The sequence below is a fragment of the Aethalodelphis obliquidens genome, unplaced genomic scaffold (genome assembly GCF_003676395.1).
Source record: "Aethalodelphis obliquidens isolate GAN/ISIS:26980383/991018 unplaced genomic scaffold, ASM367639v1 scaffold17, whole genome shotgun sequence".
Lineage (NCBI taxonomy): Eukaryota > Metazoa > Chordata > Mammalia > Artiodactyla > Delphinidae > Aethalodelphis > Aethalodelphis obliquidens.
Window position 1 is genome coordinate 11,716,861 of NW_020837961.1, and position 27,997 is coordinate 11,744,857.

The 27,997-nt window shown below is 37.4% G+C and overlaps 1 protein-coding gene across 2 annotated transcripts in view; it reads left to right on the forward strand.

The window, feature by feature from the left end:
* The window catches only part of GRID2 (glutamate ionotropic receptor delta type subunit 2), a 1,355,750-nt gene that overhangs the window by 1,004,646 nt on the left and 323,107 nt on the right, over positions 1–27,997 (forward strand). For both annotated transcript variants that reach the window (XM_027116924.1, XM_027116925.1), the window contains one exon: positions 10,141–10,242. In XM_027116924.1, the coding sequence (XP_026972725.1) occupies positions 10,141–10,242 (102 nt within the window). The remainder of the gene's footprint in view (positions 1–10,140; positions 10,243–27,997) is intronic.

Below are 27,997 nucleotides of genomic sequence, written 5' to 3' on the forward strand. Positions count from 1 at the left end.
GGCTCTCCCACCTCAGTGGCACAGCCCTGATGCCTGGCTGGAGCACCAAGAGCCTGTCCTCCACACAGCTCAGAATAAAAGGGAGGAAAAAAAGAAAGAAAGAAAAAAGAAGATAAAATGAAATAAAGTAAAATAAAGTTATTAAAATAAAGAATAATTATTAAGAAAAAATTTTTTTTTTTTTTTTGCGGTACACGGGCCTGTCACTGTTGTGGCCTCTCCCGTTGCGGAGCACAGCCTCCGGACGTGCAGGCTCAGTGGCCATGGCTCACGGGCCCAGCTGCTCCGCAGCATGTGGGATCTTCTGGCACTGGGGCACGAACCCGTGTCCCCTGCATCCGCAGGTGCACTCTGAACCACTGCGCCATCAGGGAAGCTCAACAACAACAAAAAAATTTAATTAAAAAAAAAAAAAAACAGAACCCTAGGACAAATGGTAAAAGCAAAGCTATACAGACAAAATCACACACAGGAGCATACAGATACACACTCACAATATGAGGAAAAGGGGAAAATATAATATATCTTGCTCCCAAAGTCCACCTCCTCAATTTGGGATGATTCGTTGTCTCTTCAGGTATTCCACACAGGCAGGGTACATCAAGTTGATTGTGGAGCTTTAATCCGCTGCTTCTGAGGCTGCTGGGAGAGATTTCCCTTTCTCTTCTTTGTTCGCACAGCTCCCGGGGTTCAGCTTTGGATTTGGCCCCACCTCTGCGTGTAGGTCGCTGGAGGGCGTCTGTTCTTCGCTGAGACAGGACGGGGTTAAAGGAGCAGCTGCTTCGGGAGCTCTGGCTCACTCAGGCCTGGGGGGAGGGAGGGGCACGGAGTGCGGGGGCAGGCCTGTGGCGTCAGAGGCGGCATGACGTTGCACCAGCCCGAGGTGCGCCGTGCGTTCTCTGGGGGAAGTTGTCCCTGGATCACAGGACCCTGGCAGTGGCAGTGGCGGGCTGCACAGGCTCCCCGGAAGGTGGGTGTGGATAGTGACCTGTGCTCGCACACAGGCTTCTTGGTGGAGGCAGCAGCAGCCTTAGCGTCTTCTGCCTGTCTCTGGGGTCCGTGCTGATAGCCGTGGCTCGCGCCATCTCTGGAGCTCCTTTAAGCTGCGCTCTGAATCCCCTCTCCTCGCGCACCAGGAAACAAAGAGGGAAGAAAGTCTCTCGCCTCTTCGACAGCTCCAGAGTTTTTCCCGGACCCCTTCCCAACTAGCTGTGGCGCACTAACCCCCTGCAGGCTGTGTTCATGCCGCCAACCCCAGTCCTCTCCCTGGGATCCGACCTGCGAAGCCCGAAACCTGAGCCTCAGCTCCCAGCTCCGCCCGCCTCAGCGGGTGAGCAGACAAGCCTCTCGAGCTGGTGAGTGCAGGTCGGCACCGATCCCCTGTGCGGGAATCTCCCCGCTTTGGCCTCTGCACCCCTGTTGCTGCGCTCTCCTCTGTGGCTCTGAAGCCCCCTCCCCCCCCCGCCGCCTCCGCCACCTGCAGCCTCCGCCCGCGAAGGGGCTCCTAGTGTGTGGAAAGCTTTCCTCCTTCACAGCTCCCTCCCACTGGCGAAGGCCCGTCCCTATCCTTTTGTCTCTGTTTTTTCTTTATTCTTTTGCCCTGCCCAGGTACGTGGGTACTTTCTTGCCTTTTGGGGGGTCTGAGGGCTTCTGCCAGCGTTCACTAGGTGTTCTTTAGGAGTTGTTCCATGTGTAGATGTATTTCTGATGTATTTGTGGGGAGGAAGGTGATCTCCGTGTCCTATTTTTCCGCCATCTTGAAGCTCCTCCCTTTATTAAGTTTCTTGTTTAAAGATCATCTAAATTGGGCTTCCCTGGTGGCGCAGTGGTTGAGAGTGCGCCTGCCGATGCAGGGGACACGGCTTCATGCCCCGGTCCGGGAAGATCCCACATGCCGCGGAGCAGCTGGGCCCGTGAGCCATGGCCACTGAGCCTGCGCGTCCGGAGCCTGTGCTCCGCAACGGGAGAGGCCATAACAGTGAGAGGCCCGCGTACCGCAAAAAAAAAAAAAAAAGAAAATCATCTAAATTTGTTTAGTACTCAAAAAAATTTGAAGTCCCCCTTTGTCCCAGGAATTATATATTTAATAAAGTGGAGGATACAAAACAGCAATCTTTCCTGACTCCATGGAAACTTACAGATAATTGGTACAATAAATGTTAATCATAAAAAATACAGATTAAAAAACTTAACTGTGATATTACTGTAAAGAGAGGAGCATGATGCTGTATTGGAGTGACATGAGCTAGCTTGGGGGTGGGTCAGGTTGTCAGGGAAGGTTTACCCCAAGCTATAGATGTTTACATTGAGATCTAAAGGATGAGTAAGAGTGAATTCAGTAATTCCTTGAAGAATGGCAGGTTCCTAAGATTATTCCAATCAATGAAGACTTTATATTCAAAATTATTGGTTCTCACGTTTGGCTAAACTTTGGAATCATCTTGGAAACTTTAAAAAATACTGATACCTGAATCTGAAAAATAAAATACTGATACCTGGATCACATGCCCAGAAAGTCTGATTTAATTGGCATGGCATATGGCTTTCGCATTGGGATGTTTTTTAACTCCCCAAGTGGTTCTTTTATACTTCTATGCTTCAGAAACAGTTTAAATCCTTAAGGCAGGAGAATTATGCCTAACTCGCGAAACTGAGGGAAGACTAGTGTGGTTGGAGTCCAAAGAATGAGAGGAAATGTGATATGACCTGAGACTGACTGTAACATGTGACACATCACACAGGTTTTGGTTGGCCACATTAGAAGTCTGGTCTTTATCTGGAGAAAAATAGATAAGTATGGGAAGAACTTAGGCAGAGGACATCATATCTACCTGTATGTTTATGTTTGCAGTGTAGAGTAAAGATTGTAAAAGAGAAGCTATGAAGTTAGCTTGGACTATGATGGTGGCAGGGAGATGCTGTGAAGTGGATTTGAGAGGTTTTTTTTAAGGAGTTGAAATTGGCAGACTGGCAGTTGATTAAATATGAGAGATGGCAAGGCTGACTTCTTGGTTTCTGGCTAGTAGAACCGGATGGATGCTAAGGGGTAGATTGTGAGCTTAATCTTATGATATTGGAGGTGCCTTTGAGATATTTAAGCAGAGATGTTGAAGAGATAGAATATAAGGAGACATCGGAGCATGAGATTTTCGGTTGCTTGGGAACAAAGATCTAAAGTGCAATAGCTTTACATTAAACCTTGTAAGTTTTATAAAAATAATTATTTTAGTTGTATAAAACACTATTGTAATAGGCAGTGGGCACCTACAGATAATTAAGATGAGGAGATAGGAAAGACTGAGAATTCTAATGTGATTTTAAAATGAAGATCCCTTTAAAACATCTCAAGATAGCATGGAATGAAAGAGAAGAAATCCAGCAACTTTTATCAGATTGTAATCATTAAATGCTAAAATATTATTAGGAAGAAAATTCTGATCAGAAAGAAAAGGAGAGCTAGTTGAATTTTAGTGACAGGAGTCATCCTGAAGCAGCACAAAAATTGTCAGGGGTGCAATATTACAGTAGGACAGAATATCAGGTTGGGGATATTTTGTTTTTTATTCAGCTTAAACTAGAGACTAGCCAAAAAGATAGAAGAATAAAGAGGACAGCAGGAGTTTCAATGTATGCATTCGTTTATCAGATATCTATTAGGACCTATCACGTACCAGTACACCAATGCTATGATAAGGACTTCGGCTACAACAATAGACAAGGTAAGAATTATTCAGCTTCACAGAGTTTATAGTCTCCTATCATACTTAAAACAAGAAAAATAAAAGAGTTTATTTGAGAAAGTGTCCCTAGTTAGCTTTTGCAAAGGAAACCAGTAAAAAGAATGCCTTTATCTGATAAGGTTAAGTAGCCATTCTGTGAGATTGCATTTGCTGGGTGTTAGGGCATGTCTTAGGGCAGTGGAGATTCTGATTTAATTGTTCTGGGATTAGGCAGGGCATCAGAATTTTATAAAGCTCTCCGGTTATTCTAATATGCAGCCAAAGTTGAGAAGTATGTTTAGCTTTAGAAGTATGTTTCATCACTAAGACTAGTGACTCCAGATGATGAGGCTGAGAAAGGAACAACAACAACAAAATGCTGATTATATAGGAATAATAATAATGAACACTTCTTTAGTTTTTATGTGCCAAGAACCCTGCTAAACACTTGACATATATTAAGTCAGTTAACAGTCCCACCAGTGCTTATGAGGAAGCCTTTTTTTTTTTTGGCGGGGGTGGTACGTGGGCCTCTCACTGCTGTGGCCTCTCCCGTTGCGGAGCACAGGCTCTGGACGCGCAGGCTCAGCGGCCATGGCTCACGGGCCTAGCCGCTCCGCGGCAGGTGGGATCTTCCCGGACCAGGGCATGAAGCCGTGTCCCCTGCATCGGCAGGCGGACTCTCAACCACTGCGCCACCAGGGAAGCCCGAGGAAGCCATTTTTACTCTTCGCATTTGAGAGGAAACAGAGGCCCAGTGGCCACACCCAGCAAGTGTCAGAGCAGGTCCTTGAACATAAGCAGTCTGATTCTGGAGTTCCTGATCTTAACCACTATGCTGTATTTTCTCTAAATATAGTGTAATAGTAATTTTACACTAAGAATTATAAACAAAGTGAAAACATATAATAATGGCAGAGTATTATTAAACCAGTCAGATACCAGTTGATAACTGAGTGGTTATTATAGCGCCATAAACACCTTTGAGCTATTTCTTCATATATATATATATACAGAGAGATAGATATGGATATATAGCTTCTCACGTTTATAGTCTTAATTTGTGGAAATCAGTTAACAAGTTTGTCTTGTTGTACATGTACATGGTTACATAGTACAGAAGGTTTTGTCTTCAGCAGCAATGCAGGGAGATATAAGCTGTAGAATCAGGTAATTTTTTTTTTTTCTGACTTTTCATTTTCTCCTGAAGGAAACTCTAATCGAAAGAACGACTTCTACTTCATGGTAATGACCAAGCTGTAGGATTAAAATCTTAGGAGGAAATACTCATCCCCTGGGGAACAAGTCTAACAAATTGAACCTATTTTACAGGTGGAAATACCATAAAGAAAATTATTATTGGAGGGATTACTGACACAGTGTGTTCTATACATGTCAAAGGAAAAAAACATTCTGATTTAACTCTATAAAACATGTATCTGAGCCAACCTGGCATATGTATTTTTTTCTTACACTTTCTATCCCATTACAGAAGTAATATCTACCAAATAATGCTGTGCACTTCTAAACGGCTAGCTTTCAGCTACTTCGTCATGCTGTGGTCGTTCCGTCTTTTCCTCTGAAGGCTGAGAAAGCAAATAAAGGAAACATAGTGCTTGGGAGCATATAGCCCCAGTGCTGTGGACATTATGTGTCCTGAAGTTGGAACTTTGGTACTATAGCCAGGCTTGGTTTGTTCCATGTGAATACAGTCTAGTACATGTAGGGGATTCTGTTTGGTATTCAATTAAGAGCTCTCTTGACTCCTGTTATTAAAGCTTATAAACTATTGAGTGTAAAATTAAACAGTTCAGCTCTTTTTGACATTGTAACATTGCCTGAAAAATAGTGATGTAAAACCCAAGTCGAATGTCATTCTTTAAAGCCCATGGGCAAATAAAAAGTGAAAACATTGAGGGGAAAAGAGTAAATGTCTAAAACTTGGTCATTTACTAATGACACAGTATATAATGTTAGGAACATGCTACTGTGCTTATTGCAAATACATCAACCAGTTTGTTGAACACAGATATTACATTGATTTTAACAGAAAGCTGCAGGGTTATTATTGCTAAAGCTCCAATGAAGGAAATAATTAAAACATTAAGCATTTTAGGGTTTTAAAATTAGTTTAGGCAATAACCAGAAAATACTATAGGGAATAGATATTCCGTAATTGAAAGGAAATTGAATTGGTCTTTATTTTTTTAATCCCTTTTAAATTTTCTCTAGACTGCCAGACCATGGAAGACAGAGAATCTCATTTTGCTATCAGCAGTGTGACTTTCTGTGAATCTCATGTGCTGCAGAGACCACTTATATTATTTATATTTAGAAAGTGCTCAGCTGAATAGATAGTATTATGAAATTTCGTGTGCATTATCTTTGTTAGTCTCTAGCCTCGTTGTTTAAAACTAAAACAGAAACACAATCAGACAAAAACAGCCTTCTCCACACGAGCAAAGTCAAGTTAAAGACATTTCAAACAATGAAACCAGAGAAGTTGTTAGATAAGTCTCACACTTGAACCTGAGTGAAATTCTTTTAGTTCTTATCAAACACTATGCCTGTCAATCTTGCTATGCTGCAGGACTGTGACCCATTGTAGATACAAACTCAGTGTAGATCTATGTGAACCTAACTCATTTTTCTTGCTTATTATTGGAAGGAGTTTTTACAATCAAACAAAATAGCTTGAAGTGAATCTCAGGGAGGTGACTGGATATGAACAGAAATTAAGGAGTCTTAAAACTTGAGTAATCCTTCAAAAACGTGTGTATAATCAGCCTTTCCCTTATAATGAGGATAAGAATGATACCTTCCTCATTGGGTGGTTTTGAGAATAAATTAATTAATATATGCAAAGCTCTCTGATGATTAGCACATACTGTGCACTATGTATGTGTTATAATAATTTTTATAAAAGTGACATTGATGGTGATGATTTTGCCTTTTAAATTTTATTGCCAAAATATGAATTCACTCACTATTATATTGAGCCAGCCACTTAACAGTACCGAGGCTTATTTTCCTTGACTATTAAAATAGGAATACTATCTTCTCTACCTTCCTTAAATAGATCGTGTTTATGAAAATAATTTTTTAAGCTATGAAACAGTACGGCAACTAACAATACTGAATCTGGACTTTAAAAAGCAATAGTTACGTGTATATATATGGCTGAGTCACTTTGTTGTACACCTGAAACTAACACAACATTGTTAATCAACTATACTCCAATATAAAATAAAAAGTTAAAAAAAAAGCACATCAGTTTAAATCCTAATTTCATCTCTTTGTAAATAAGTGACCTTAACTGAATCCTTAATTTTTATGTCTATAAAGTAATATTGATAACAGCACCATCTCATAAAGTTATTTTGAGTCTTAAATGAGATCATGTATGAAAAGCTCAGTACCATGGCTGACGCACAGGAAGTATTCCAAAAAATGTAAAAAAAAAAAACAAGTTCTATTCAATGTAGGAAATGAATATCATTGTAATTTTTAAATGATTTCTTTGTTACAACCTATGTTGATATGTGATGAGTGGATATACTTTATTTCTAGTTTTCCAGAGAATCTGTATCCTGAAATATCTCTGTATCAAAATTTCATCTCTAGTTTTTGGCGACCACAGCTAACATTCAGATAACATTAAGTATTGGAGTGGGTGAATATGCAGGAATACCTGAGTTAAGTAAAAGGAGTTACCAGTCTTAAAATATAGACTGTTGTTATTAAGAACAGGAACAACAACAAAAAAAAAATAAAAGAACAGGAACAACTTTTCAACTTTCTAAGTACTATAATCAAAAGACATGTGAGTCAGATGGCAAAAAAAAAAAAAAGAAAGAAAACAGAAAGGTGAAAAACCTTCATAAAGCAGAAGAGAAAATTATATGGCCTGTAGTATATATGAGAGAATCTGGCCAAACAATAAAAAAACTTCATATCAACTTATTGACCTGCCCACCATGCACACACTTGATATTAAAAATAAACCTCCAAGGAAAGACTTTTATTGGCTCGGGTCAGACGACCAACTGTTAACAATTGCTAAACCAGAGAGTCAGAGGCATGAAAAAATTTGGATGATTTGGAACACTTGTCTAGGGATGGAAAAAGAAAGCAGTTCTCCAAAAGGAGGGATGGGGTTCGTGGCCATGCATGGTCACTGGAAGAAATCAGTGTGAATAAAAAGAAAAAAAAGAGAGAGAGAGGAAGGGGAGAGAAGAGAGAGAGAGATAAGAAACACTATATATAGTACAAATAGTACTATAGTATATTAGTATAGTTTAAACTATAGTTTAAGTCACTGCCCAGGTCGGAAGATAAGATACAGCCACCTGCTTACCTCCTCCAAATGCTTTTTCCTTACTGTTATTTCAAACCCCCAAACACTAGAATGCTCTAGAATTTTTCAATCATTGACTGTACTTAGTTATGTTTAAAGGAAGACATAATTAAGAAGAAGCTGGAAATTATATATTTTTAACTGTTTGTCCAGAACATTGTTGAAACAAACTAGTCAGCAGGTTTTGTTGGTATTCCAGTAGTAAATATTTTGACTAGTCAATACACCAAAATGCTATGTTCAGGCTGGCACTAACAGATGTCATTTGTCAATATTTAGGCAAACTGACAGTAGGTTCACCAAACTTAAAAAACAACTCCAAGGGAGAAAAAACCCTGTGTTTACTTTGGCAGTTTAAACGTATTAGTCATGAATAAGATCATGTCCTAAAAGCTATTAATTTAACTTAGAATTAAGTAATATAATGGTAAAAGACAGATAGCACATTGGAAATTTAGCTTTTCACTTAGTTTTAGATCTCTTTTTTCACCAATATTATTTGGTCTAGGGAAATAAAACCTTGAAGAAGTAATTAGAAAAAGTGCACGTCAATAACTGTAATTGAGGATAGACTTCGGTTGACCTCAGAAGAGAACAAAAGCTCAAAAGAAATTTCATAAGGTTTTAAATTTGGCAAGAGGACTACAATATCTCTGATAACTAGACTTTCAACACATTTGGATTTGCTAATTGGATCTAAGTTCTAATTAGACTTTTATGTAACTAAAAATGACACATCACTGTATGAATTTAATGTGCTTTTGCAGTTGAAACCAACAATTAGCAGCCTTTTTCAAATTATTTTAATAAGAAAAATGCTGGCTTTTTGTTTACATTGTGACATCCACTTCTCTTAAGATATATTGTATACATTTTAGTTTTCTCCAATACCATTTGTGGAGCTCAAAGAGAAACTTGAGTTTTAATGGGAAGCACCCAAATTGTTTATTTGTGAGGGAGACTTGCCAGTATGTTAATGACTTCAGAAGCCACAACAAAACGCAATGCAAGGAAATAATAGTCTTTCGGAGGAAGCAGCACAAATAACCAGGTGCCCCTGTAAACCATTCAGTTAACCAAAACAGTCTTTGAATATGACTAAAAGTCTGTTACATTTTTAAAGCATGCAAGTATGGAATAAGTTCCCAAATGTCAAGGCTCATGGAGCTGGTATCAGGATTAATAGTATGATGTATCTTCCCAAGATGTGCATTGCAAAATTCTCTTTGCAGCTTTGCTTCTTGGGCAGATATCTGCTAATCCAAGTCACAGCACCTCTCTTTCCTCCTTACTTTTGAATTGAGAGTCACCCATTTTTATCCCATTGTGATTTATAGGAAGTAATTTTAAGACTGGTAGTCCTCAGGTTTGGATATTACAAGACATAAGAACTACGTGAGAATGTAAAATTAAACCAGTAGTTTGGAGAGCAAAGAGCAGTTAATCGTTGCAAGACTTTAAGGAAAAGGCTGCTGCCAAAGTCTTCCAGACAGATTGATAACACTGACAAAAAAGGCAAATTACATTGTTTTATGTACTGTGAATACTTGAAAACAACAAAGCCATATAGATGATTTTTTTTCCTCAAGTAAAAGCTGTAACCCCTCTAACCACATTAAAAATCTTACAGTTTTATGTTCCGTTAAAAGCAGTGTAAGATCTAATTAAAACCACTGAAACTGTAAAAAAAAATCTAACTTGTGTAGTAATTGGTATATTAGAACAGGCATTATGCTAGAATTATACGTGCTCTTATTTTTCCAATTAGTGTGTTACTGGGACTGAGTTATTGGTGTATTTATAACTCCTCATTAAGTCACATGTCCTCAGTGAGTCCCCTAAAGCATGTTGGATACTGTCATATGCCATATGATGATATTTAAAAGCAGGAGATAGCATAGCATTTTTGCTTGCTTCATTTGCTATTAAACAGGAAAAGCTGCACAGGACACTTCCTGTTATCAGTGACTCCAAGATTTATCCCACATTTCTCTGAAAGGCCTATATATAGGTGATTGGACTGTTCTTCAGGCAGAAAAGTGACCAAGCTATTTCATCTTTCAGCTTGGGTGCTGGACTCCTGTCACAGGGCTGAATGGGTCCCTGACTGACAAGAAACTGGAGAATAACATGCGTGGAGTGGTCCTACGTGTGGTGACTGTTCTGGTAGGTCTGATCTGCCCCTTGCAGTTTTGGCTTCTAGATGTTCCTTTATCCTCCATTTCTTTATGTTTCATTAACTGATGTCATAATACTAAAGGAGCTGACTGTGCATTCTAAGGGATTTGTAATGGTCATGTTTTCCAACCTTCAATTTATGTGGATCAGAATCAGATTTTTACAGGCTTTTCCTTTAATTACAGTACTTTTGTCATAACTTTCTTAGACATTTTAGGCCACATTTCCATCCTTCTACAGTTTCCTACACATGATAAAGTGAAGTTATCTCTCAGGCATTCTCTCACTGAAGCCCTATGGTCTATGTAAATGAAGATAACCATGCCAAATAAGGGTAGATTTGATCAAACACAGTACATTCAGTAACACTAAAACATTAGCAGACTAAGAATATTTTTCTGGGAAGGACCTACTTCAAAGTAAAAATCATCCAGTTGTTTCGTAAATAGTATTTATTATCAACCGTATTCAAGCTCAGTGCTGATTTCTGGGGACAGTGGTGGTTAAAACGGACAGATATGATTCTGTCTTAAAAGAACGTATCATCTAGTGATTCTGTGGCTATTACATGGAATTATACATGTGAAACATTTATTACAAATTCATTTACTTGGTATAAAAAGCAATAAATGGTAACTGTTTTCATTATTCTATACATTATTATTTTCTCACATGATACACAAATAAAATAAGATGTCAAAAGAAATAGTCTTCAACAGTAAAATACTCACATGGGTACTATCTAAATAGCCATAAAACATGAAGACATGTATTCTCCCTGCCTGTTTCAACGTGATTAACCTTGTGCTACTTTATAGTACGTTTCAAAACGGAATAATCCATAGTTATTAACTTCAGTTTTTTTCAGAAAAGCCCACTTGTTTTTAAATTTGAAAAAGTCTTTCTTATAGGCTAAAAAAAATTGCAGAATTAGTAAACAGGAGAAAGGTCTTTTTTGGTATGTTGATGCTAACAGATGTTTATCAAGGTTTATAACAGCAATAGCTGTCCTTTGTACATTGTTTAATACAATTTAAGCAGACTCAACATAATTTCATTGTCTAAAAGAAGGTTCTGTGATATTCTCTATAAAAGGAAATTCAAACGAGTAATCTATCCTCCCTTTTTGCTGCCTATAATTTATTTTTAGTTATTGTTTTAATAAGATTTTTACTGTTTGGCAACTAATTATATTATGAGTACTTGATAACTTAATTGTGAATGTGCTTCTGTATGTATTCAAACGTGTAGATATGCATTGGCACTGATGTGCTAATATTAAAAAAAGACAAACATTTAAAGTACATTAAACTGTAATAGTCTCTTCTCTAGTGATTAACATGGAAACTCAGGTGAAAACTGTAATAAAAGACAGTATATGTGCTTTGCTTTTGTCTTTGACATTCATATTTCAAGGCAAGCTAATCGCATTTAGTCATTAAACAAATATTTATTTAGTACTTACTATATGATAGACTTGGTAATGGGTTAGCCATCTTATATGCATATTCATACCTCAAGGTGTGCAAAGAATCTTACTGGAGAGAAACACATGTAAATAAACAGCTAAGATTTATTAATTACTTACTATGTGCCAGATACTCTACTAAGTCTTTTTCATCTGTTATCTTAATCAGTCCTCACAGTATTTACAATAAATAGATAGTATTCTGATCCTAAGAATGTGGTTGAAGAAACTAAGACATACAGAGGTTGAAATAAATGTGGAAGATTATACAGATAGGAAGTAACAGAGAGAACGAGGATTCAAATCCAGGATCTGACTGCAGATCTCTTAACTTCTGCCTTCTTTTTTTTTTTTTTTTTTTTGCGGTACGTGGGCCTCTCACTCAACGGGCCTCTCCCGTTGCGGAGCACAGGCTCCGGACGCTCATGCTCAGCGGCCATGACCCACGGGCCCAGCCGCTCCGCGGCATGTGGGATCTTCCCGGACTGGGGCACGAACCCGTGTCCCCTGCATCGGCAGGCGGACTCTCAACCACTGCGCCACCAGGGAAGCCCAACTTCTGCCTTCTTAACATTATAATCTTTCTCCTCCAACTGTGATAAGTGTGCAAACTGAGGTAGCTATAGGATTTTCTTGATAGTTGGAAATGCTTAACTCTGAATAAGATGAAAGTGAGTTTTACTGGGAAAGGTTCACAGAACCAATTATTTTAAATTCATTTCCAGGCTGAGCAGAACGATTGCTGTTTTGTGCTTGAAATGGTACTGCCTCACACAGTGTTAATACCTGCATGCCCCAGTCTCACCTTCATGATTCAGAATGGTCTGTTTCCTGCAAGCTTAGCCCAGCACATATCCTGAATATGACTAGTGAATGAAGATATGGAAACAGTCTCTTTCCCCCAAGTTTTCTGTGGTGCAACATGGATTTATCAGTTGGGTGCCCAGTTGAGTAAAAGGTTGTTACACTTTTCACACTCCCACAATATACAGCCATTGTACTTAATAATTTCTCAGGCTTCCTGACTCTTCCTGTAATTCTTATTTGAATGGAAACCAGCCATGACTTTCTTATTTATTTCTTACAAGCACCTTTCCAGGTCTAGCTCTTACTTACATGGCCTTGCAAGCTTCCTCCACCCAACACTGAGAATCACTCTTTCCTAAATCCACCCAGCAACTCTAAAATCACAATGTCAGCTAAACCCTGAAACTCAGATTTGGTCTATATTGGACTTGATTTAGCAAGCTAAACACAGCCCCCTTGTATTCCAAGTATTTACCTCCAGCCATTTCCAGAAGGGAGAGAGAGGAGGGAGGGCTCATGTGTAAAGCCCCTGAGGGAAGGTCTCTCAGCTTTTATTCCATTCTAACTGTGATCTAGTCCCAGTTACACACACACACACACACACACACACACACACACACACCCTTTACTTCTTAGGAAAGTTATGCTATCGATGACACACGGGTTCATAAAATTGATTTTTCTTACCTAAGTTTTGAAACTCCTATTCCTATCACTATTAAAGATATTTCATTGACTTGAAGGAAGTAATCTAATATTTATCTTAAACTAAATATTTCAGCACTATATTGTTTATGATGCCAGGGGCAAGTGAATGGTATTCAAATGGTTAATTGAAGAAAATTAAATAAAGGAATTATTAACAAATACTTTAAGTAAGGTTAAATAAGTCAACAAGGATGTTGAAGTGCCAGGGCCTAGATGCACAGCAAGCCTTGACAACCCTGAAGACTGATGTGACGTGGGAGAGAGCAGTATTAACAGATCTAGCTAGAGCCATGGGAGAAAAATCATAAAATAGTAGCTGTGACCTTTGTTATGGGAAGAGGATGGAGAAGGAGAATCAGTGTCAAAACGACATTCAGGCAGTGAGGAAATGGAGAGGAGGTTACCCCAATGTCACTTCTCCTATCTTTCCATCTCTTGCCATTGTTTCCAATTGCAAATACAACCAGAAATCAGAGGGCAAGGGAACCCAAGTAATGAAGGCCATGAAGGTCAGCTTTCCAGGTCACAGAGCAGGGCAGTGAGGGACTGGAGGGGAAACGGGAAAAACCATCACCGGCATCTCTTATTTGATCAAACCTGTTAAGAACTTTACATGTGTTAACTTATTTAATTCTTATAAAAACTCTACAAGAGATGCACTGATTACATTAAAGGATGAAAATAAGGCTCAAAAGAATTAATTAAATCTCTGTGTCCATATAACTAACAAGAGCCAGAGTTGAGTTTCAAGCCCACTGATCCTGGTTCCGGTGGCCATGTCCTTAGCCCTCTGACATTCTGTCTTTGGGATCAGAACGAATTCATATTAGGTTTAAATTAAATATAACTATTGAGATTGCAAATGTTATTGGATTAGTAATTTAGGAACATTTTTTAAATGGCATCACATAAGGATGACTTTATAGTCAACCATCACCAAAGCCATGTAAGTGTCTTAGAAATGGAGAAAAAGAAAGAAAGAATGTGAATAAAATTCCCTCTGCTAAACTCTGTTTCCATATTTGGTGTGCTGATCTCTACATCTTACCAAGTGGGCCAAGTGTCTTACTATGAGGCATTTATTAAGATCATTTTTTTCCTTTTCACTTTTAAAGTTGTACAAGTATGGATAGCCATAAGTGACCAATTATGGCATTCAATTTTTTCATGGTAATTCACAAAAGTTATTGGAAACATCACTGAGTTATAAATATCATCATCATAATAATGAATACTTAGGAAAATAAAATGGAAAGAAGTTGGCAACAAATGAAAAGAAAGATTTGAGAAGCTATCCTGTAAGAAAAAGTACAAGATATCTGAAAAACATAAACTGGCATTTAGAAAGAGATCACTGATAAATAACTCTTATTTTCTTGATTTGGTTTTGCCTAAAACAGACACATCGCATCTCTGATGAAAGATGAACTCACTCATAAATTGATTTGAGAAGTATTTACTGAGTATCTTTTTCTAGGTGCTTGGCGTACATACAAAACAGAGAAAGATACTGACTTTGGGGAGTTTCATCCTAGCAGGACATATACAGCGCTAAGAATATTTCTGAAAAAATGCAATGCCATTGTTCTACATTGAATATAGTGTACAATGCAGTATTCCTTTGCCTAAAACTACCATAAACATAATTGTATAACTTTATATACATATATGATTGGAAATTTATGGTAGAGCTGTGGTGGTGCTTTTTCTGTATTTTATAAATTCAAAAACATACAGTTTTTCATATTTTAATATCTTTGAATCAGGATGCATCTTTCAATTGATGTCTTCTTGCAGTTAAAATTGGCATCATTTTTTGTCTTTATTAGTTGTAGGTAAAACAATTTTTTTTTGCATCTTGCAATTGAAAACATTTTAGATTAAATAATATGTGGATGGTATCTTTACAAAATTTATTAAGTTAATGGATATTCCTGGAAACTTCATTTAACAAAACTGAGCATGAAGCCATCTTAAAGAGACAGACTATTTTAAAGAATACCTCCTGAAGAAAAGAAATAACACTAGGAAATGAAACCAATTTAAAAATATAGGAGAGTAATAGCAATGAAAAAAATTACTATCTAAACTAAAAATGTCACTAGACTCATAGAAAACATGCCAAGGCACATTTTTCACAGACCTAGAAAAAAAAATTTCACAATTTGTATGGAAACACAAAAGACCCCAAATAGCCAAAGCAATCTTGAGAAAGAAAAACAGAGCTGGAGGAATCAGGCTCCTGGACTTCAGACTATACTACAGAGCTACAGTAATCACGACAGTATGGTACTGGAAAAAAAAACAGAAATATAAATCAATGGAACAGGATAGAAAGCCCAGAGATAAACCCACGCACACATGGTCGCCTTATCTTTCATAAAGGAGGGAAGAATATACAATGGAGAAATAACAGCCTCTTCAATAAGTGGTGCTGGGAAAACTGGACAGCTACATGTAAAACAATGAAATTAGAACACTTCCTAACACCACACACAAGAATAAACTCTAAATGGATTAAAGACCTAAATATAAGGCTAGACACCATAAAACTCTTAGAGGAAAACATAGGCAGAAAACTCTATGACATAAATCACAGCAAGATCCTTTTTGACCCACCTCCTAGAGAAATGGAAGTAAAAACAAAAATAAATAAATGGGACCTAATGAAACTTAAAAGCTTTTGCACAGCAAAGGAAACCATAAACAAGAGGAAAAGACAACCTTCAGAATGCGGCAGAATATTTGCAAATGAAGCAACTGACAAAAGATTAATCTCCAAAATATACAAGCACCTCCTGCAGCTTAATATCAAAAAACAAACAACCCAATCCAAAAATGGTCAGAAGACCTAAGTAGACATTTCTCCAAAGAAGATATACAGATTGCCAACAAACACATGAAAGGATGCTTAACATCACTAATCATGAGAGAAATGCAAATCAAAATTACAATGAGGCATCACCTCACATCGGTCAGAATGGACATCATCAAAAAGTCTACAAAAAAAAAAAAGTCTACAAACAATAAATGTTGGAGACGGTGTAGAGAAAAGGGAACCCTCTTGCACTGTTGGTGGGAATGTAAATTGATACAGCCACTATGGAGAACAGTATGGAGATTCCTTAAAAAACTAAAAAATAGAACTACCATACAACCCAGCAATCCCACTACTGGGCATATACCCTGAGAAAACCATAATTCAAAAAGAGTCATGTACCAAAATGTTCATTGCAGCTCTATTTACAATAGCCAGGACATGGAAGTAACCTAAGTGTCCATCATCGGATGAATGGATAAAGAAGATGTGACATATATATCTCAGCCATAAAAAGAAACGAAATTGAGTTATTTGTAGTGAGGTGGATGGACCTAGAGTCAGTCATACAGAGTGAAGTAAGTCAGAAAGAGAAAAACAAATACCGTATGCTAACACATATACTTGGAATCTAAAAAAAAACGGTTCTGAAGAACCTAGAGGCAGGACATGAATAAAGACACAGACGTAGAGAATGGACTTAAGGACACGGGGAGGGCGAAGGGTAAGCTGGGACGAAGTGAGAGAGTGGCATGGACATATATTCACTAGCAAATGTAAAATAGATAGCTAGTGGGAAGCAGCCGCATAGCACAGGGATATCAACTCGGTGCTTTGTGACCACCTAGAGGGGTGGGATAGGGAGGGTAGGAGGCAGATGCAAGAGGGAGAGGATATGGGAATATATGTATATGTATAGCTGATTCGCTTTGTTATACAGCAGAAACTAACACACCATTGTAAAGCAATTATGCTCCAATAAAGATGTTAAAAAAAAAAAATACACCAAGGCAGCTTATATTAAAACTATACCACATAAAGCAAAGTCCACACTCTGTGTTGAGAAAGGTAAATTTCCCCAAGCAAATCACCATAAGAAGGGTGTAGCAGATAGGTGCCTACTGAGCCATCATTTTAAGAACATTTTCTTTTTCCTAAAATATTTTCTTACTATTAGTCTCACTTCTTGGAATTATTTTAGCAGGCCTTATTTCCCTGTGAAAATGGAGATGTTATCTGAGATCAGGGAAAGGTAAAACAGTATTGTATAGTACACCCTAACTATCAGCTTTGACTCAATAACTATTGTTGAACATGTGTTGTCAGCTAAGCACTGTGCTAATCCCAGAGAGGCAAAATTTAAAAAGATACAGTCCCTGCTTTTAAGGAGTTCCACATGAACTATTTTATCAACATTATTAAGTTCTCTATCAGAAAATAGGACCTGCTTGTGAAGGACTCAGAATTAAATACACTTGTGGGGGACCTGGGAAAGAATGATAAAATAGAGACAGACAGATAGAAAGAGAAACGTATGTCACAGTCTTTTATGGTCTAATCTCAACCGCGACATCCACGAGGACCAGCTTTGTGGGTTTACAGGACAATTTAATTTCTCATTTCACTGTGTCCTTTCATTCAGAACTATTTGTAACTCTCTGTTTTTATTTTATAATTATTTCATTAATGTTAGACTCCCCCTCTAAGCTGCATACCAATAAAACACAAGTTGGTTTTCACATGCAATATCAGGTATATAGAAGCAGGTCAGTAAATATATCTTGAATGAACAAATTAAAATATTCTGATAGCCTCTGTGTGTGTGAGAGAGAGAGAGAGAAAGAGAGAGAAATGGAGGGAAGGAAGGAGGGAAAAAAGGGGAAAGAAAAGAAATAAAGAACTTTGTATGTAATTACACAAATAACAGGAAGGACACAAGACTATGCCTGAATAAATAGTCTTAGGAGTCCTTATGCTTTAATTTCCATCTACTAAGTCTAAATTTCCAAAAGAGATGGCAAAGGATTATGCTATTATTTAATCCTTTGACATAGTTGTTACTAGGGAATGACTTACATGCTTTTAAGGTAAAGAAGTAGAAAGCTTTAATTTAAAACATCAAGAATCATTCATTCATATTATTAAATAGCAAGTTCACATTTGGTGAGAAGTTACAGATCATAGAATCATTTAATATTCTCTTCGTCTTAGGGGCACTCATTGCTTGGCTTTTGTTCCACAATACAATATTTTGTTTCCATGTGGACTGATACTTCCTAATTTATGTTCCCATGAATTATGTCAGTATAAGATGGAGCAGTGTACTTAGTTTCTTCTGGATGTACCATTTAGCAAAAGAGTAAATAATATGCAATTGATTTCCTTATTGGAAGTACTTCAACCTATTTCCTTGCTTTTTCTCCACCTAGTCTTCTCTCTGCAACACAGTCATACTAAAAGCCATTTGTCATATACTGCAAAGAGTACTAGGTTTATAGTCAGAAGACATCAGTTCAAGTTCCACCTTTTCTAATTAATAGGTCATTGAACTTATGGGAGCCAGGGAGCTATTCTGAACCTCAATTTTTCTGTCTGTAAAAGAGGAATAATAAAACTGGCCCCACAGGGTTATTATGAGTGTAAACAGCTTAAACTATGTGGAAGCAGTTAGTAAAGTGCAGAGTGTTTCTAAATATAAGATGTTATTATGTCTGAGTAGAACAATGATGTGTAAATTAACTAAAGAAAAGAATAAAATGAGCATGAGTGATCATGAAGGCATAATTAATCATTGTCATCAATCTTCAGATTTTTGTGGGAAATTATTTAAAGGACCCTAAGGCAGACAAGCAAAACATAAACTACAGAATCATGATTTTTAGTCCACTCACTGTTAACTTTAATTTGAAAATCTGCTAATGAGAACAACAGCAACTCTCCTCCTAGTGAAGATGGTGCTTCCTAGAGAAAAAATAACACAAAAAACTGATACAAAAGAACATTCAAATAATAAATTGTACAAATTTCTAAAAGTCTGGTATGTCAATTACATTGTCTCATAGGAATCATGTTTGATTTCAGGCTAGCTTTAAATAGACTCTATATGTTAATATATAACTAGGAAATATACTAAGAACAGCCTTGAAATGTCATTTTGCTTAGTTTTTTGCTAAGGACGTTGTCCACGTTTTTGCTACTTGGAGACCTTCAGCATTTTGAACCCCTACAGAGCTTTAAGCTTTCCTGAGTCTCAGCCTTTGAGTCTCCTGAACCTAGAGGCAAATTTAGGGGCTGGGAGAGTGAGCTTGATAAGAGGCTCTCCTGGCAGGCACTCACATCAAGGATATGGGAAGGGAGTTGGTGGCCATCTCTTATAGCTCCCACAGCAGTGTCTGAAGAGGGCTCCTTTCAAGTGTTAATAAACACTAAAGTTTGGTTCAAAGCTCCAGGCAAAAATTACAGATCTGGCAGAGGACATTTCCCATGGATACTGTCTTAAATAAACTAAGCTAAAATTCTCAATAAAATCCATTAAGTGCCATGTAATAACTACCACATTGGAAGTACACGATATAACACTGTGATAAAGAACACTGTCCCTGGAGGAGTTCCACTTCTGAGGTGGCAGGGTGAGAACTGAAAATGAAGTAACACTTAATCAAGAAAATCTACTAAAACTCAATAAAAACAACAGGAGTCCATAGTGTCTCAGCCTCATCTTGCTCCTTCCGCTTCCACCTCACTTTCTGCCTTACTCAGCTTGATGGAAGCTCCAGTCCAAGTAGGTCTGGCCAAGAAGACAGGGCTTATTCTCCCTTAAAAGTTTCCAGTTAAGGGTTATCTCAGCTGGAGGCTGCTAGGATTTTTCTTGCCATCCAAATGAAATTTGAAAAGGCTAAATTCCTGGTGAGTGTGACCAAGGGTTTGTGGGCTCCCTTTCTTCACCCAGCTCTGACCCATAGGATGCAGTCTCAACCCCAGGTGTGGCAGACCTAGAATACTGGGGCCTTGATTGCCATCACTCCAGCTTGCTCCAAGGGCAGTTCCATGCCAACTGAGGTAAATGGAGAAGACCAGAGGCTGCCACCCAACTCAGTACCCAGAGTTGTAGCACAAAGACTTTGTCCAAGGGAGAGGCAGTCCACAAGAAAAGAGAGCCCTTAAACATTCTTCAGTTATTTGAAACAGAGCATGGGGAAGTTCAAGTCTATGGCTCCTCTTAATTAAAAGCAACAAGCTAAATCGTAAGCCAGAGAGCTCACCAGAGAAAACCAGAAAAAAGAGATAGCTAAGGATATCCTTCCTGAGGTCAGACTAAATTTTAAAGATTAACCCCAAAAATGACCCCTACCAAAATTTATTTTCTTCAAACTACTGAGCAAACCCAGGGAATTTTTGAAAACAGTAAAGCAATCAATCAGTAATTAGTGGAGCTTATGGCTTAATGACCATAATGAATATGACACACATGAATATGGGCACAAACATCCTCAACAAAATGCTAGAAAACTGAATCTGGCAATATATGAAAAGGACTATACACCATAAACAAGTAAATTTTATCCCAGGAATACAAGGTTGGCTCAACTTATGAAAATCAATCTCATATACCATATTAATAAATAAAGGAATAAACCCACATGATCATCTCAACAGATGTAGGAAAAGCAGTTAATAAAATCTTAACACCCCTTCATGATTAAAAAAACAGTCAACAATCTTGTGATAGAAGGGAAGGAATTTTCTAAACTTGATAAAGAGCATCTATAAACCCACAGCTAACATCATATTAATGGTGAAATACTGAAAACCCCTCTAAACCCCTAAGGTCAGTAACAAAGACTGACCTTAGACGTCAAAACTGACAAAGACGTCAGTTCTCGCTATTTCTGTTCAACATTGTGCTGGAGGTTCTAGCCAGCCCAGTTACGCAAGAAAATTAAGTAAAAGGAATGAGATTAGAAAGGAAGAAGTAAAACTATCTCTATTTACAGATGACATGGTCTTGCATTTAAAAAACCCTAAAGAATACACACACACACACGACTAGAGTTAATAAATGAGTTCAACTGCTTTGCAGCGTACAAGATCAATTTACAAAAATCAATTGTATTTTCGCACACTAGCAGTGAAAATTCCAAAGAAGAAATTAATAAACGCATTTTCATTTAAATATATCAAAGGGAATAAAATAAATAAAAATAAACTTAACAGAACAACTTCAATATTTGTACACTGAATGCTACAAAACATTGTTGAAAGAAATTAAAAAGTCCTAAATATATGGAGAGATAGCCTATAGTCATGGATTGGAAGACTCAGTATTGTAAAGATGGCAATATTCTCCAAACAGAACTACAGATTTAATGAAACCTCTATCAAAATTCTATCTGACTTTTTTGTTTTGCCATAAATGACCAGCAGATCCTAAAATTCACATGGAACTGCAAGAAAATCAGAATAGGTAGAAAAAAAACAAAAAGAAAAGGAAACAACAGACCCACAAAATCTTGAAAAAGAACAGTAGGAAGACTCACACTTCTCAGTTTCAAAACACCTAAAAGCTATGGTAATCATACTGGTTCAAGAACAGACGTTTAGATCAGTAGAATAGAATCGAGAGTCCAAAATTAACCCATATATCTATGGTTAATTGATTTTCAACATGTGTCAAGATCATTCAATCAGGGAAAGAATAGTCTATTCAACCAGATGCCCACATGCAAAAGAATGAATCTAGACCCTTACCTCAAATCATGTACAAAAATTAATTCAAAATGTATCCTAGACTTAAATGTACAAGCTAAAACTATAAAACTCTCAGAATAAAACATTAGATGTTAGTCTTTGTGACTTTATTTTGGCAATGGATTCTTAGATATAACACTCAAAGCACAAACAACCAAAAAATTGAATTAGATTTCATTAACATTAAAAATGTCTATGTCCCAAAGGACAGAATCCAAAAAAAAATGAAAAGACAACCCACAGCATGGGATAAAATATTTGCAGATCATGTGTCTGATGAGGGACTTGTATTTAGTACATATAAAAATAAAGTTATAATAATGACTCAATGTGAAAAAAATAAACCAATTAAAAATAGGCAAAGGATCTGGACAGTTTTTTATAGAAGGTATATAAATGGTCAATAAGCATATGAAAAGATTCTCAATACAATTTGCCGTCATGGAAATCAAAATCACAATGAGCTACCACTTTACACCCACTAGGATGGCTACAAATCAAAAGGACAGATAATAACAAGTGTTGGCACAGTTGTGGAGAAATTGGAACTTTTGTATGTTTCTGGTGGGAATGTGAAATAGTTCAACTGCTTTGGAGAACAGTCTGGCAGTTTCTCAAATGGTTAAACACAAACTTACTGTGCAACTCAGAAATTCTACTCTAGGTATGTTCCCAGGAGAAATGAAAATGTATGTCCACACAAAAACCTGCACACAAATGTTCATAGCAGCTTTATTGATAATAGCAAAAAATAGAAACAAATGTATATCAACTGATGATTGGAAGAAGAGTGGTATACCTATAAAATGGAATATTATTTGTCAATAAAATGAAATGAAGCACTGATAACATGATACATTGATGAACCTTGAAAATATGCTAATTAAAAGAAGCTAGTCACAATAGATCACATATTATATGACTCCATTTATATGAAATGTCAGGGAAAGGCAAGTGTATAGGGACAGAAAGTAGATTAGTGGCTGTCTAAGGCTGGGAGAGATTAGGGGTTTGAGAAATGATGGCTAATGGGAACTGGATTTCTTTAGGGGGTAATAATGTTCTAAAACTGATTACAGTGATAATAGCACATGTCTGTGAATGTACTAAAGCCACTGAATCGTACACTTTGAATGGGTGAATTATATGGTATGTGAATTATATCTCAATGAAGGTATTTAAAAAAAACAAGTCTGGAACGAGATTATATTTCAATCTCCAGGTCTCCTATCTGTGAATTTAGGCCAAGTATTTAAACTCTTTATGATTCTGTTTCTTCATCTTCAAAATGGAGATAACAACATTATCTATGTCATAGAGCTGCTATGAAAATTAAAGGAACTAATAAATGCAAAGAAGAAAGGACTTCTAACAGAGCCTGGCACATAGGAAGTGCTGTACGTAGGTGTTAGTTCTTATTATGCACAGGGTGTTAAAGGAGAACATAAAAGAAGCATCTATCGAATGTGTAGGGCAGTGGGAAAGGCTTAAAGGGTGACACAAATTAGTTTTGAAACATAGGCAGGGATTATCAAGGCCTAGATAAAAGGGAAGGAATATCCAACAGTGTAAAGAGTATACACAAAAGTATGCAGACATCAAGAATTTAAAGTATCCTGTAAGTAAACTGGAGTATCACCTGAAGCAAACGAAATTGAAATGCAGCCTGTGTTTTAGGTATTCTTTTTAAAGAGCTCCTTCAGAGACAATTTAAATAGAAATTTTCTGTGAGAATAAGGTTAGCATTACATAATTTAGATAACATGCATCAAGTTAAAAACACCATCGTTGAGACCCTGATCTAGACTGAAGATTAGGTAAAATGTTTCTCATCTTTATTATTGAAACAGTATAATCTGTACACATAGCTCTGTATGGTATACATATTTTGTTGTCTGTTCTGCTGCTGGTACCCACCTTGTGTGAGAGAAAAGGGGAAAATGTGATTTTTATAAACAGACACTTGAGGAAGACTAGCCTATGCAAACAATGTAATTCATAGCAACACTGGCATATGTGTTCACTTCAATGCTGAGTGAATAAAATCATCATGAGAATTGATGCATGACAGTGGCTTGACAATTTCTTATTCTTTCTCATCACACCAATTCTTAAGATGATAGCTGTCATGCAGACATGTGAATATCGCTGTTGGACCGAGCTAACCGTGCATGACCCAACTTTTTTTCCTTTTGCAAGAGGAAACCTGAATTCTCAGACTAAACAGTGAATAAATGTTTCAGAGATGTGTTATATAATTTACTTCTGAAAAATAGAGTTACTACTTGTCTCTAGAAGTTTAGAAAGATATTGACATAGTCATTTGCAAATTCAAAGATGTAGAAACAGTAGGTCTATGTTGACTTCCATAACCTCTGCAATATTCTAGCCAATATCATATAGCATTGCATTGGAAAGAAATCCCAATGTTAAGGTGACCTTGAAGTTTTAAGTTACTTTTTGCTAATGCAGTAGTTTTGGCATAGTTAACAAAACCAGTTCTATATATAATTCCTCAGAAATAAATATAAGTATAAATATGAAAACTAGAGAAATGCTTCTGATACAGATTTTACTTTTTAGAGTTACAAAGGAATATATTAATGAATTAAGAGCCATTAAATCTTACAGATAATGTTACCAGCCACCATTTAGGGCACACTTATTATTCTTGGTGTTTTAATCTTCATGGAGCCCTCAAGATTATTATTTGTGTTTTGTTGATATGGCTGAGACTTAGAGCTAGTTAAATAACTTCAAGTTACAGTTGTGGCAAAAATAAGCATTGAATCCTTGTTTGTCTTGCTTGACATGATGGTGACAAGAACAGGACTAAATTCCTATTGCCAACAACTAGAAAATTGAGCAAAGTATGGAAAATAACTTTCAGACATTGGTCAATATGTAAATAAGGATTTTGATTCCTAAAGGTTGGAAACAACGAAATGATTCCAACAATCACCCCAGATCTTTGGCTGATGGCAATTTCCAGATTGGAGGCCCACGCATATAGATCCAAAACAGACTGTCAGCTTTACTGAGTTGAGAAGTTAGAGATCAAAGTTTGTGAAAGCTGAGGAGGTTGGTATTTGGAGGAGAATACTTGCAGGAAGGGGGTCAGAATGACATAGGGGTCATTTTGAGTCTTGGCTGAGTAATAGATCATACATACATCCAGAGAAACTGTACAATGCTGGGGGAAGAAGGACAAAAAGCATATCAGTTCCCTTTTTTTTTTTTTTTTTTTTTTTTACCAACTAAAGATATAAACCTTTATTTCACAACTTTGTCATAATTTATTTCTAATGAGACATGTACTGGGGACATAGGTTTAAAATAACAGAGACTTTTGAGAAAGGTTTCATTTTGGGGGGATCTTATTATACCAAGACTTTAAAAGGGTATATGAAAAGCATGTATTCACCTTTGAATTATGTAGTAATTAACATTTAGGTGAGCAAACACATAAAGTAGCATACTCCCACACATCTTGCTCTATCAGTGTTTCTTATGTTGCTTTGACCTCTTAAAAGGTTCGGCTTTTCATTAGGAAGATGCATATTCATTTGCCGCTTCTGAACTCCAGTAGCATGTTGATTTTGTTGATGTTTACAGCTGACATAAATTAGCATTGGGTAAACAGATGCAAAAAAAAGTGACAGAAAGTTGTCCTTGCTTATATCTTTAGAAATCGTCCCAATCAGACGGGAAAACCAATGTTTTTAATTCAAATGTAACAGATTTCATTTTACAAAGGAAATAAATTTTGAGAAAACCTTGTATGCTTTCTCAGTGCCTCTCAAAGAGCTAAGGAGTCAGATGGCAGCCTTACCAGTGAGGAAACCAGGCCTCAAGTGGCATTTGGATTCTTTCAAAGGCACAGTAACAAGTTTGACCAATAGGGGATCATTCATCAAGTCACTATCCATTGCATTAAATGGGACTCTAGTGTGGTCTGAAATGAGAAAAGATGCCTCTAAAAAGCACCCAACGTGGGAATAGCTTACTCATCTGTCAGCTTCCAGAGCACAAACAGCTATTAAAAGTCAGCTCCCTCTGGGGAGGTAGGAAGCAGTCAAGGAGAGAACCACCACACCGATGGAGGCCCCGGAAATGGAAAAGTTGGTCAAGGAAAGGAAGGCAAATGCATACTCTGTCAGAATACACCCCTTGGGTTTTTTAATGATCAGTCGAAATACAAAGAGGTTTGGATTTTAAGGTATCTTTTCACAGCATCTCCACGTAAACTGTGTATTAATTATTTTAACCTGGAAACAAAAAGGCCATAATGCTGAAAGGTGGATTTGTGATTCTTGCATGTTTTAAAACTTGGAGCAAAGAATTTCAGTTTCTCTGTGTGATGGAAGTTAGCATGAGGAAATGAACTTTACATTTTTTAGGGGTTTTTTTTTTTGGTAGGTTTGAAGGTGGGTTTTTTTTTTTTTTTCCTTTTCTTCTTTTTATTTCCAACCATTGCTAGTGGCATGAAATGGGAAAATGAAATGTTTGCACTAATTTTTTTTCCCATTGATTCTTACGTAGAATAATGTACTCTGCAGTTCAATTAAAAATAACAAGCTGCTGTGTTGCTCTGAGCCAAATGTAATCTCCAAGACCATGGTCAATAAAACACTCAAGAAAATGAAGTATTGAGGCTGAATGGTCTGAAGTCTACTGGGGAATAAAGAAGCAACTGATTAGCATTTGAAAGCAAGGTCTTTTAATTTTTTAGAAGTCAAAGGGAATAAGAAAGTGATCACTTATCAAGAACAAAGAGTTTGAAAAATATCTCACCTTTTTTTTTTTTATGGGTCCTTTCAAAGTTTTAAGAATGACCTTTGAGGGTTTTCCTGGTGGCGCAGTGGTTGAGAGTCCACCTGCCAATGCAGGGGACACGGGTGCATGCCCCAGTCCGGGAAGATCCCACATACCGCGGAGCGGCTGGGCCCGTGAGCCATGGCGGCTGAGCCTGTGCGTCCGGAGCCTGTGCTCCACAACGGGAGAGGCCACAACAGTGAGAGGCCCGCGTACCGCAAAAAAAAAAAAAAAAAAAAAAAAGAATGACCTTTGGTCATCAGCCCCAAAGAACTAAGATGCTTTTCTATACACGTAATGTTACGTTTGGGAATACTCCTAGAGTACCTGCTGAAGAATGTAAGGATAAATGGGCCAATGCTCAATGCTTTTTCAGTCTAAGTGACGTTTGCTCCATCCAGTGAAGGATGTCATGAGAGTAAGTGTTACGACTGGTTTTATGCTAAACATTCCAATCTATTATGCAGTAAAATATAGTGATGGGAAAAAGTTTCATACATCTTTACATTTTTCAGTAAACCTCCCTCTAATTCCTTAATATGTGTCCCCATAATTAATTCAGTACTGTAGTCCATATCTAAAATCCTGATAAGAGCTAGCACAGAAGTTATTTTTAAATGCCTTTTATTAATTTGAATAACTTGTAGTAATCTTCTTTTATACACTTACTAATTTTTGAAACACAGAATATGGTCTTTGCAGCTTTAAGCTCAGACTTCTCTACCTTCTGTAAATCCCCCCAGATTTGTTTCTTGCTTTTAAATATCAGCACCTTTCCGCTTTCTACGCTTCTGTTTCTGCCCTCTATGCAGGAGATCTTTTAAGTTTCCCACTGTGCTTCGTAATAAAATCAAAAGAAAAAAGCATATCCTTCAGAAAGCATTCAGCTCACTGGAAATAGAAAACCTGTCACCTTATTCTTAAAACCTCAGATCAGGCGGGTCAGTGGCAGAAATAGTGAGTGCAGTTTTGACAAAGGGTATGGAGTGGGGTTAGCAAAATTATTATGTACCTTGTTATCTCCAGATGTGTTTTTAAGGAAAAGACTGTCTTCGTTCAGGAAACCCGCTTGGTACTGTTGGGAGGAAAACTTTTCCTCTGCCCTTTTAGGTTCATACATTTAGGGGCCTGTGAATTAACTGACAACAGGAAGAAAGTCAAGGTTTATTTACACATGCACATGGAAGTCACTTAGTAATTTAGTCATGAGTAACTTGCTGAATATCCAGACAAAGGTAAAGGTTTATATACCAGCTTAACAAGAGGGGCGGAGGTGGAGTTCAGGGCTTCAGAGGGAAAGTAGGAAGGGTCTGTTGTTGGATTTTTTTGTGCACGCTAATGGGAACAAGTAGACTGTCTCCTTCCAGGAATTTGCAGGA